The following is a 12,807-nucleotide window of genomic DNA, read 5'->3' on the forward strand; positions in this document are numbered from 1 at the left end:
CACTTTTACTAATTATAAATATGGTTCAAATGCAATTTACTGTTGCTCTTCTTTAATTTTGTTTTAAGAACGTATTGACTTATCTTTGAAGGTTGTTGTTCCTTAAATATATTCTAAAGCATTTTTTAAACTTTAGTTACTATTTTTCTACTAAATGAAAATTTTTATTGTTATGTTTCAATCTCTTGCTCAATATCAATATTACCTACCACCCATTACAAATATGCCTTAGTAATATATGGAAATACATTATTTTTGTTTTTCTGTTTTACTTCATTATGAAGAGTATAAGGCTTGATCTGCGCAATACGTCTGGTCGCATCCCGCTCTCGCTCTGCTTACGGTCCTTGATGGTTCAGACATCCGTTCTGCCCTTGCTCCGCTCTTGATCCCAGCATATCCTCTCCCTCAACACCAGTGGAAGTCTCACCACCAGCTACGGAAGGTGTGTGACTTTTCTCAAGCCAATTTGGAAATAATCGCCATTGCACTTGATGATGACAATGAAGAAAGAAAGCAGTGGAAAAAGGAGATTGTGCTCATCCTATGTTGCAAGATAGGAAGTGTGAAGGATCAATTTCATGATCCCATTGTGGTGTTTTCTTTTGATTATTCATGTTTTCGTGGGACAAAAGGTAAAACTACTTGCTCATAATTATGAAGGCTGAATCTAGACTAGTGGAACAGGAGTTGCAGGACCATTGCAACTGTGTTCACACTGGAGCTCAGTCCCTTCTAGCTGGACTCTTGCTCCACTCAAAATATCTTTTGAGGGAACCGTGACCAGAGCGAGAGCAGACCGTGAGTGCCAGTTTGAATGTGTCCATTGAAATTCATGTAACATTATTGGAACGGACCGGAACTGGAGTGAGAGCGTAGCACGAATCAAGCCTAAACATTTTTCTCACAAGGAGTGACTAATTAAGCCATACAGTTTCAGAATTAGGTCAATTCGAGTATGCCATTCAACACAGAAAAGATCAGTTATATATCTGCATAAAGGCTGTAAAAGAACGCATTATTGGTTATAAAAATCGAATACCACCCAACTACTTTAAACAAATCATACCGCATGTTATAGAATTTTCTGCCTTTCACAGACCAGGCAAGGATCATTATGCCAAGCCAAACATTTATTATACATTTTTTTTATTATGGTAAATAAACAAAATATAAGTTTTGTTTTAACGCTGCACTATATGCAAAACATATAGACCTACAATTCTGAGTACTAAAATAAAACCCTCTTTAGACTGAAAAAATTAATACCACAATTCTTAAAAAAGAAACATACGAAAGAACGATATAATTTTAATTTCCTTTAAACATTATTATTTAGCTCATCGGCCATATGTACATTAGTGAGTGACTCTGTTATTTGTTTTACACTAAGCCAGCTTTGTGCAAGCAAAGGATCTTGCTCTAGGCCTATGGCAACCAGTAACCAGTCAACAGAAACTTAGTTTGTCACCATAGCACGTCATGCGCCTTCGTGGCCAGGCGAATATTTGCCAGGTACTGCTTACTGAATACTTCCATATGCCTATTGTCTGAAACATTAAGGCAACTGATGCAATACTTTGTACATGACTCGACCACTGAAATGAATGGCTAGATTGCTCATTAAGGCTCACTGCAGGCAGTACCATACTACGCTACATGGTACTGCTGTGTAGATTCAGTCAGGTTGTGATAGATAATAAAAAAAATTTAATGTATTCATATTGCATAGCTACATAAAAGCAATTGTTAAACCAAAAATCCTTTGCCTTTGCTTGGCTGCTCATTAGTTGAAGTGTGTTCTGCTTTTTGTTACAAAAGAATCTTTATAGGATACAGATGTCATAAGTTTAGTAGAAATGTGGCTCCTTGAAGAACAAAGTAAACCTAAACATATTTTAATTTTTTACATTTTATTATTGACGATTGTTTTGTGACCAAAAACTTATGTAAGGTAGAAAGGTTTTGGTGAATACTATGTATAATCAAGAACATTACGGAATATAGCAGCTCATAGCATTTTGAAGGGTGTTCATTGCTGATATTAGGGTAACAATTTTTTTTACAAGTGTAGATCCAGTTGATATTGTCATCCAGTTGATATGAAAGCATAGAAGGCTTGGTACTGAATAGCTGGCAAAATACAGCACAGCAGTGTAAGTGACATGTATTATTTCATTCCACATTCTTGGGAATCAAATAAAAAATGTAATTGCAGGTTTGAGAGCCTATGTGATCATCAAGGCCAAGAGGATGAAAAGCATTAAAGCTGTGAAGGATAGTGAAAGGGTTTCGTTTGATGAATTGTCGCACAAAGCTAAAGGTAAGGTCATTTCTATAGTGAAGTTGTATTTTGAGAATATGTTGGATAGTACTTTCGATGCTATGTTGTGGTGCAGTGACTTTGTAACTAAATTGTCCTTTAAATGAGTGACTTGACGTGTGTGAATGTTCTCTGCAGTGAGAAATTACAAATATCCTTTGTTAATAATGAAAGGTTTGATTCCTGTTGGCAACAATAGGCAAACTTTTAGTTGATTTTGGCTCAATTTTAATGTTCCCATGTGTTACATTTCTATAGAAGGTAATTTGCAGTTTATATTAACTGCACTTAGGGTTTGCTATGTTTAGTAATTTTTAAGTGTCATGCTGCAATGCTTTATTTTTTAGTAGTTAAGTTTTTGACATGCAATTGACCCCCCTCAGCTTTTGGTAATATAACACGTTAGTATTTGGAAAATTCTTCATTTGTTCCTACACATTATACATACCATCGGTCCTTTACATGAGGAATTACTTTCAGCGCCAGCAGGAATTCAGTCGTAAGATTCTATAACAAGGTAGTTAGGCAGTAACTGCTTGTCTGATAGTCGGGAGTCTTGCCCGACTGGATGTAAACATTCCACTTTGCTTTCGACTGCCGTCGTGTGCAGACATTCTCTCTCTGCTCGCTTCTGTTGTGAGATCGCTAATTTCTTTCTTTTGTTTTTCTCTTGAAGTATAATTGCAATTATTTGGTTATTTGTGTGTTTGTAATATGATGCAAACCCATGAATCAGATAAGCCTACTCGCCCCCCATCTGTGCTGCAATTATGCGGCACGATGACGTGGACCCTCACGCACGAGGGTGGGAATGGAATAGATCAAAGACCTGTGATACTTGTATCTCTTGGTCGGAGGAGCAGTGGGAGAGTTATGAGGGAAGGAAGAAGCCACGTAAGTCTACCAAGGCATTGTTGGAAAGCTCTCCCTCAACTCCTTTGGTGACCGATACGTCGTCATCTTTCCTTCCTCCACGTAAACTCCCCCGCCTCGCTCTTTCCCCTTCAGCGGACGTCTTTCTCCGCCTCTTCACTCGATCTGCCGAGTGCAGAGGGAGGCATGCTGACCTGGAGTTGTACTCAGGAACTTTGTCCGCTCAGTGGGGGATCCTTCCCCCTCTGGGTGAACAGGAACTACCCCCATTAACCCGACTTTTGCTTCTTCTCCAGGTTTGTCTGCCTCCGTGGGTGGGGATGTGCAGCAGGTGTGGCAAACGCTGAATCTAACTGGCACTCATACGATAAAGGGACTGCTTCACCACCTCACAGCAGTCCCAGTAACATAAGGGGCTGAGGCAAGGATGACAACAATGCTCTCAACACCTGGGTATGCGGCACCACCACACCTGGTATATACCCAGCACATTACCTCGGTAACATCCACTGCTGTGGTTCAGACACCAGTGCCGCATACGTCAAAGGTGGATTACTTCCCACTTCCTCCTCCAGGTTATGCTGTCCTTGACCCTCCAGACTTTTAGTGCCCCAAGAGCTCGGCCCTAGACCTCCCTCCTGTCGCCGTCGCCGTACCTGCCGCCCCTGTCCCTGCCCATGGAATTGCTGCAGCTCCATCAGGTCCTCCTTCCCAGGTCGCGCTGGAATCCCGCTACTTCGGCAGCCGCTGCAGTCCCGTCCTGGGTGGGAGACCTGCTGTCCTGAGGATGTTGGCGAAGAGGAAGTCCAAGAAGAAGAGGATGGTGTCGTTGTCGTCCTCTTTGTCTTCATCGTCCTCTTCTGCTGCCTCCTTCACTCTCCCAAGGCTCCCCAGCCGAAGAAGAAGGTGGTCTCGCGCCACCCCCACCCCGAAGTCTCACTCAGAGACTTCTAAGGGCCTGTCTCATCATCCCGGTGAGACAGGTGGGCCTTCTGTTGGTCTTCCTGTTCCTTCGGGAACGGGAACCGCCTCTTCTTCCTCAGGGAAGAGAAAGGTGGGGGCTGTAGAGGTACTAGCTGCTGCTGGTACCTCTGCTCCCGATTGTAGAGGTTCCACCTCTGGAGCAAGAACTGCCTCATGTGCTCACCAGCAAGCGTCTCCAAGTGTACGGTCACCTGCTGGTGACGTGCAACCAGAGTCGAGGCTGCTGAGCACGCTCACTGCCAGAACTCTAGCACGGGGCAGAAGGATGGTAAGAGTCCCCCAGGTGACTCTCGCCTAACCAGTGATTGTTCTCGCAACGATCGTCCGGTACCCAGGGTTGATGTGACAGTCCCATCTGACCGTGCACGAGGTGAGACTGGGAGGAGGCCCCCCTGGTCCCCGTGAGTAGCTTCGGCTGCTTCTGGGACCGTGACCCGACCATCGATCACACCAGCATGATCAGACAGTCCGGGCAGCTGGTAACGGTTCCCCTGATGGGAGAGATTGACGCTTGCAGACCGGTCATCACCGCGGGTTGGTGATCGCCTGCAGCCCTCTCCGTCCACCAGTTATGCTGGTAGACAGAGCAGGAGTGTCAGATCTACCTCACCTGTCCCTTCAACCTCCTCGGGATACACCAGGAGGAGCAAGGCGACTCAGGGGGTACCATGAGGAGTGCACTTCTCTCAGTCCAGCCATGAAAGCTATGTGCCCAGATCGGTCTTAGGATCTGAGAAGTCATATGCTCAAGTGGTTAGAGGAGATCATGGGTGGCTGACGAGGTTCTTCCTTCCGAAGTAAATGTCTCGGGAGGGACTCGGCCTGGATGGACCTGATGGTTCGTCGCCTCAGGATGCAGTCACCCCCTAGATACAGAGGTCTTTTGCAGAGGTCATCGTGCTGATCCGTCAGCACAATGACCTCGGGTAAGGATCGATGGTTGCCCCCTCTGACTGTCCATCGACGTTAGAGTCGTTCTGGGGTCCAAAAAAGGAACCTAGAGCGTCGGTAGGGCTTCCTCAGTCTTCCTTGGCTGATGGTGTGCTGGACCAGGTCAAGGCTCTTGTCTCAGGACAAGAAGCTTCACTTAGGTCTGGCATGTCAGACAAGTTGCTTCCCCCTCCTCTGCCTCATCAGTGGCGCTTTTACATGCCTTTGTCTGACCCCTTGCCGACCAAACAGGTTGACCTGGAGTTGGCTTGACTAACTCCAGGCTTGCCTCTGCAGCACCTGCTGTTGGAGAACCTCTGGTTGATGCAGCAAGGGGGGCAATGACCCTGGAGTCTACCGCTATGGCAGCCTTCCAGGCCGTCTCCTGGCTGGATCTGTGGTCCCTCACAGTATGCAGGGTCGCAGCATCTTCGGAACCTATAGCTCCTTGGGAAGACTCAGCCTTCGGGAGACTGTCAGTCTGGTGGTAGGGCTATCTCCTACCTGGGTCAACCTGGTGCTGAGGAGGAGGGACGCTGTCCAGAATAGGGTAACCAGGGTGTCTGTTCACTAGTTGGCAATGGGTCTCAGGAATGGAGCTTTGCTGGGTACCTCCTCTCTCTTCCCTAGAGAAAAAAAGTTAAGTATATCTTAGTTTTACCAGATCACTGAGCTGATTAACAGCTCTCCAAGGGCTGGCCCAAAGGATTAGATATTTTTACGTGGCTAGGAACCAGTTGGTCACCTAGCAACGGGACCTACAGCTTATTGTGGGATCCGAACCACATTATATCGAGAAATTAATTTCTATCACCAGTAATAAATTCCTCTGATGCCACGTTGGCAGTGGGAAATTGAACTTCGGACTGCCGGATTGGCAGCCGAGCGCGAAAACCACTCGTCCAACGAGGAACTTCTTCCCTAGAGAGATAGTGGATGCTGCAGTGGAGAAACAGAGAGCTGAAGACAGCGACCATTTGGTATAATAGGCAGTTACAAAGACTTCTGGGCAGTCTCGTTCAACTGCGGCTAAGCCTCGAAGTTTAGCTAGCTCTTCCTTTGCCCCTAAGACTTCAGTACCGTCGAAGGGCGCACTTGGAAAGACCCAGCCTTCCTCTTTCGCTTCGAGAGGTGAGCGTCAGCCCCCCTCTCAGCCCTCCTCCTCTCGTGGGAAGGGGGCTAAGCAAAAGGGGAAGAAGGGGAAACGCTAGGGACGGCATTCCTCCTCGACTGCTGCCGAAAGGGGGGGGTTGCCTGGTGAGCCACTGGGCAACATGGCAGTGCTACGGAGCCGAGACCTGGGTAGTAGATGTCCTTCAGGAGGGATATCTTCTCCTCTTCGAGTCACTTCCCACCCGGTCCATTATCAAACATACATTCCCGGTTCTGCCAGGGACGTAGCACTCAAGGAAGAAGTGCAGATGATACTGAGCATGGGAGTTGTAGAAATTGTGCGAGAACTGTCACCAGGATTCTACAGCCGACTTTTCCTGGTGGAGAAGTCTACGATGGAAATGGCATGCTCCGTGCTCGATTTTATCAGGGAGAACGATTTTATGCTTTCGAGGGATCTGAAGGATGCGTATTTTCAAATACCCATTCATCAGTAATCCAGGAAGTACCTTCGCTTTATCCTCAATGGGACGGTGTTCCAATTCAGGGCACTTAGCCTCAGACTCTCAACCGCTCCTCAGGTGTTCATGCGAGTGTTTACTTTGGTGTCGGCTTGTGCCCATTCGGTCGGGATACGTCGTTTGAGGTATCTCAACGATTGGTTAGTCCTAGTGAGCTCTCGCTCGCAGTTGCTGCAGGACAGGGAGATTGCCTTCTCGACTTTTGTCTCGATGTAGGGATCGCAATAAATTTCGATAACTCGGATCTCAAGCCCAAGCAGAGGATAAAGTACCTGGGCATGCTGATCGATATGGTAGCAGCACAAGTTTCAGGGAGGCAGCTCATCGGTTTCTGTCACGACAGGAACAGCCAGCTCAGCTTTGGCAGGTCGCGATCGGTCACCTGTCGTCGTCAGAGAAGCTAATCCCTCACGGGAAACTTCACCTGCGGTCTCTGCAATGGAGACTGGAGGAGTGTTGGTCATAGTCACGGGATCTGCAATCCTTCCTGGTTCCTCTCATGGAGGAAGTAAGGGAGGATTTAGCCTGGTGGCTGGACGACAGGAACCTCTTAATAGGAGATGCTTCTGTTCTCAGATGCATTGACCGAGGGTTGGGGTGCACACCTGGAGGAGTTTCTGGTTTCAGGTGTGTGGAATCGACACAACAAGCACCTTCACATCAAAGTCCTGGAACTTAAGGCAGCATTTCTCGCGCTCCAAGAATTCCAGGAATGGTTGATGGGACACTCAGTGGTGTTAATGAGTGACAACACCACGGTAGTGGCGTACCTCAACAAACGGGGCCCTAGTGTCTCTCCCATTGCATCAGTTGACGGTGCAGGTGCACGAGTGGGCAGTGGCTCACTCGGTAGAGCTGTCAGCCAGGTATATTCCAGGCAAGAGAAATGTAGTGGCAGACAAGCTCAGCCAGCAAAATCAGGTGATTGGGACAGAATGGTCTCTACACCCAGACGTGACGGAAAGGCTGTTCGACCTGTGGGGGCATCCAGTGATGGATCTGTTCACCACCCAGCACAACAGAAAACTCCCGGTTCTCTTCTCTGTCATGCTGGACCCATGGGCAGCTGCAGAGAACGGGTTCCAACACCCGTGGGACAACCTCGAAGTGTACGCCTTTCCCCCATTGTCTGATTCGCAAGGTGGTCACCAGCAACCTTCGGATGATTCTGGTGGCCCCCAAATGGGTTCAGGCTGTTTGGTATCCGGACCTGCTAGCTCTTCTCTCGGAGGCACCGTGGGAGATTCCCCCATGGCACAACCTGCTGTGTCAACCGCGTGTGGAACGGCATCACCAGGCATTACTTTCCTTGTCTTCACGGCTGGCGGTTATCCAGCATCTCTTGCAAGCTAGAGGCTTTTCTCGCCGAGCAGCAACAGAGATGGCAGGATACCTCAGACAGTCTTTTGCAGCAGTATACCAGGGAAAGTGGTCCGTCTTCTGTGGTTGGTGTCGTAGATGTGGTCTCTCTCCACTAAGAGCCACTCTTCAGCAGGTAGCGGATTTCCTAGGCTTTCTTCACCAAGAGAAGCTCCTCTCTGTCTCTGCAATTAAAGGATATAGAGCTGCTTTGGCGTTAGTCCTTAAGCTGCAAGGGGTGGATATTTCCTCTTCCATGGAAATATCCCTTCTTATGAGGAGCTTCGAGAGGTCTTGCCCACTCAGAGAACTCAGGCCCCCTGAGTGGGACGTGACTCTAGTCTTAAGTAGTTTAACTCTTAGACCCTAGGAACCTCTCCTGGGGTCGTCAGACAGGGATCTGACCCTCAAGACCGTCTTTCTGCTGGCCCTGGCATCGGTGAAGAAAGTAGGGGAACTTAATGGTCTCTCTAATGTTAAACACTCGAGGGGATGGGGATCGGTTACGCTCGATTTCATCCTGGATTTCGTAGCAAAGACTCGGAACCCCTTGGTCCCCGACGATAGGTTTGAGTCCTTCATGATCCCCTCCCTAGAGGACTTCACTGATAACGATGTGGAAGAGATGCTACTTTGTCTTATTAGAGTGCTACAGCACTATCTTAAGAGAACTCGCCATCTCAGGCCTGAGTGTCGATGCCTCTCCGTCAGCACCAGGGTAACCAAGAAAGAAGTGTCCAAGAACACTATTTCTTTCTGGCTTTGTGAGGTGATCAGGAATACTTACGATTCCGAAATGAGTTTCAACACCGGACCTTTCACCCAAGAGCCCACGAAGTTAGAGGTATTGGTCCTACCCTTGCATTCCACAAAAACTTGTCAGTTGCACAGGTGCTTAAGGTAGGGGTGTGGTCCAACCAGACCACCTTCACCTCCTTCTACCTTCGGGATATTGCCCACAGGTCCTTGGACACTTTTTGGGACCCATGGTGGCTGCTCAACAAGTTGTGTAGCTTACCCAGCTCCTCTAATGGGACAAGGTTGCATCTCGTCCTTGTGGTAACCGTATGAATGGAGAGCGAATGAGAGTGTGACTGGCTTCTCTTCCTTCTTCCTTTCTTCTCTCTTCCTGCAGGCAGAGAGTGTTGGTCGTCACATGTTGAAGAGGGCGATGATGCAGGTAAGCTATGTGACTGAGCTCTATTTTATCTCTTTAATTAGGGATAGAAGCAGGTATCCATCCCTTCCTTAACAAGGGGGGAAGTGGATAGCAGTAAGAAACAAACCCAATGCTATATATTTGGCCTCTTACGTACAACAATAAGTTCTTGCTTGCTATTCATAAGAGGTACGCATGCCTCCCTCTTAAGAATTGGCCCAGAGGTCTTCCCAATGGTCTTGCAGTGGTCTCACTCCGATCATTTGGACAGAGGCAAGGATCCCCCCCCCCCCCTTGCTCTTACAACCAGGGAGGGAACCATGGTTGACAAACATCAGTCTGTTCACAAGACTCAGATTCCTCCCACCAATCAGTGAGTCTTCCTTATGTAAAGGACCGATGGTTTGTATAACGTGTAGGAACAAATCACAATTTTTTAAAGTAAATTGTATTTTTCCTAACTATATAAACCTGAGGTCCTTTACATATAGGCCCATCTCATGCCACCCCTCAATCTGTTCATGGCCCTAAAGCAAAGTGGAATGTTTACAGTCGGGCGGGACTCCCGACTATCAGACAAGCAGTTACTGCCTAACTACCTTGTTATAGACTCTTACGACAGTTCCAGCTGGCGCTGAAGTAATACCTTACTTAAAGGACCTCAGGTATGTAAAGTTAGGAAAAATACAATTTACTTTCAAAAATTGTGATTTTATAAATATGTATGTACTGTAGTTTTTCCTTATGTTGACATCTTTAGGAAGCTACCGACCCTCAAAGTTAATATACTGTTAAGGAAGTCAGAAATCATGTATGTAATTCTATGCTAATTTGTTTTGGTGTTAGAAATGTGAGCCAACAGATATAATATATTAAAGGGTTGAAGATGGCCTTAAGTACTGCAAAGGACTATTAGACCTGATGATCTGTAGTTGATGCTCTTAGAAATACAGTCTGCAAGAGTTGCTATTTTAAAACATTATCAGTCAACCGTCGTGGAGAAAGTTATCAGTCAACCGTCGTGGGGAAACATATACTAATAGACGAAAGAGACAAAACAAAATTTAGGTCGGAGGTCTGTCCAGGAAATCCAGTTAGGTACCCCTAAAATTATTATACTGACAAAAAACACTCCCAGTAGCTGCTTAGGTGCCCCCAAATTTTACTGGCTGAAGGTCCTCCAGTTTAATGAGTTGATGCTTAATGGAATTTTAGTTTGAACAATGTACTATTTCTGTTTTTATTATGGTAGCTATCTTCACTGTTTTTCATTCTGTGACTAGCTGCTGATTCTCTTTGCTTGGGTCAAAAAAACCTGTTTTCCCATTGGAACTAAGAAACTGCATAGTATTCTAGTTTCCAAATATCTTCCTTAATGCTATGGCTTAAATTTTTGTATGGCTTTCGATTTTGGGTATTTTTTTTATTAGGAAACTCTTGTATTCCCTCAGTGTTATGTCATGCACAATTTTATGGTGTGGCAGTTGCATGTATGTATATATGATGCTTTTTGGCCCATTTGCTTTCTTGAAAGTGCCCAAGTTTATGCTGTCTGTCTGTCAACTGGGCGAGAAGATATGACCCTTGTGCTGAAATGTTTTATTAGTGCATGGAAGCCATGAGTTCCAACATAAAATTTATGTACTTTATATATCTTTTAAGCTGTGTATATCTTGAGAAATTTGAAAGAGGTTGTCCTGACCCCGGTCAGTGCTACAAATGTTTTTCCTAATGTTTCTGACAGAATCCTTCTCAAAGGAGAGTTGATGGTAGCAGGGGAACTCTTAAACTTCATTTCTGGATTTTAGTCCTGATATTCTTCAAGTGTGAAAATTTTTCATTACCTTAAATACTCATTAATATTCCATTCACATTAAACTTTACATTACAGTAAACAGGAATTTGTATCATAGCTGGTACTTTCCTGTACCATGGTTAAGAATGAAGTTTGCATATGAGTCATGAATTTGGGCCCATGATGTAATTTTTAGTCATTCATACTCAGAAAAGAATTATCATGAATCAGTTTGTGGATCCCAGGAGTGGGCTGTGATCTAAACAAGCAGGAATTTTATAAATACTAGTTTCGTTTTTAAAGTAAAAGAGACGCTGTAGATATGAATGAATTGTATGTGGGGTTTGTGAGATTTTTATTTCCCAAATTTTTCCTTTAGAGATAGTATTATGTTGAGAAATAAGGTCATTTTGGCATTAGTAGCTTTAGCATGAATATCTGTAATATCTAGTCACTCAATTATTCTCCCCTTTTTTAGCATTTTATTCTACAGAAATTGTAGCTAAGGTAATGGACAATATAGTGAGTTCCATAAGAGGGCATATCATAACATTTCCAAAGAGTTTTGTTAGAGATCTTACCTTTTTCTTGAAGTTTCAACTTGGTATTTTTTCCCATATACTGTTCCAACTGACTTCTGAAATGGTTTTTGTAAGGTGCCCAATCAGTAGATTATATTTTCTGAGAAGAACTTTGTGACATGGAAATTTTTTTTCTATTTCAGAAAGAATAAGTTACATGGAAAGTCGAGATGTGATAGTGAAATTTGACTCAGACTTGAAGAGAATAGAGGTTTTGAGTATGAAAGGAGAGCTGCTCAGGACTGTAGACTTCACAAACGTTGAAGTTTTAATCAGACATTCAGCACTTTTCATGAGAATGGTGCATCAGGTTTCAAATCATTATGATCTGGTGAGTTTTTTTTTACTAATCGTAAACATTTAAAGGTTAGACATTGAATTTTCAGCTTGTTCTTAAAGTAAAGTGTTTTGCACTGTATCATTTTAGATTTAGTATATCATTTTAGAAGGTATCACCATAATAAAAAGCCATTAGCAATCCACATTTTACGCATACTTTACAGTCTATACTCTAAGTTCTCTCATGGAAAGTAAACTACTGTAGTACTAAAGAAATTGGCACCTGTTATTTATGGCCTGTAAATATTTTTTAACTACATAGTTAATTCCAACAGATAGGCTTGCAAAGTGTATTCATTAGTGAACATTGCAACGTAAGATCATGGAAAGGTTACTGTTTATTGAAAAGTGAGTATGAAAGGGTTACAAAACATGTTGCATAATTGTTGATGTAAGAATCACCTGTTTTTATGCTAAATGAACATAGTCTACAATTCTATTATTATAGGAAAGGAAACAAATGTTTTCTACTTGAATCTCATTGCAAAACTGTGTGGATACTATTTTTTTGCATTTTTTCATATGCTGGTAGAAAGAAGAACAAGGTAGCTTTTGCTTTTTATCTTTAATGATTCAGATGTGTTATGAATGCGTTCATGTATTTATTTACAGTATGTTAGATTTCCAGTAAATTTACTATGAGATTCAGAGTCTTTGTCCCGGTGTTTTTCCGGAATAACTTTTTTTCTGTGCATCTGACTAAGATATGACTTAGCTATAGTATGCACCTAATTTTTGGCGGCATTCTTTATTACTTGTATTAGAAAAAAGTATATTCATAAGAGTAAAATAAAGCTGCCGAAGCCAGTGGTGGAACACCCTAATTTATG

General features: G+C 44.3%; 1 protein-coding gene across 3 annotated transcripts in view; it reads left to right on the forward strand.

Moving 5' to 3' along the window:
- LOC135197901 (dual oxidase 2-like) overlaps nucleotides 1-12,807 on the forward strand; it is a 1,007,375-nt gene that overhangs the window by 920,592 nt on the left and 73,976 nt on the right. For all 3 annotated transcript variants that reach the window (XM_064225123.1, XM_064225124.1, XM_064225125.1), the window contains 2 exons: nucleotides 2,219-2,323; nucleotides 11,782-11,969. In XM_064225123.1, coding sequence (XP_064081193.1) covers nucleotides 2,219-2,323; nucleotides 11,782-11,969 — 293 coding nt within the window. The remainder of the gene's footprint in view (nucleotides 1-2,218; nucleotides 2,324-11,781; nucleotides 11,970-12,807) is intronic.

The sequence above is a fragment of the Macrobrachium nipponense genome, chromosome 21 (genome assembly GCF_015104395.2).
Source record: "Macrobrachium nipponense isolate FS-2020 chromosome 21, ASM1510439v2, whole genome shotgun sequence".
In the NCBI taxonomy this organism is placed as follows: Eukaryota; Metazoa; Arthropoda; class Malacostraca; order Decapoda; family Palaemonidae; genus Macrobrachium; species Macrobrachium nipponense.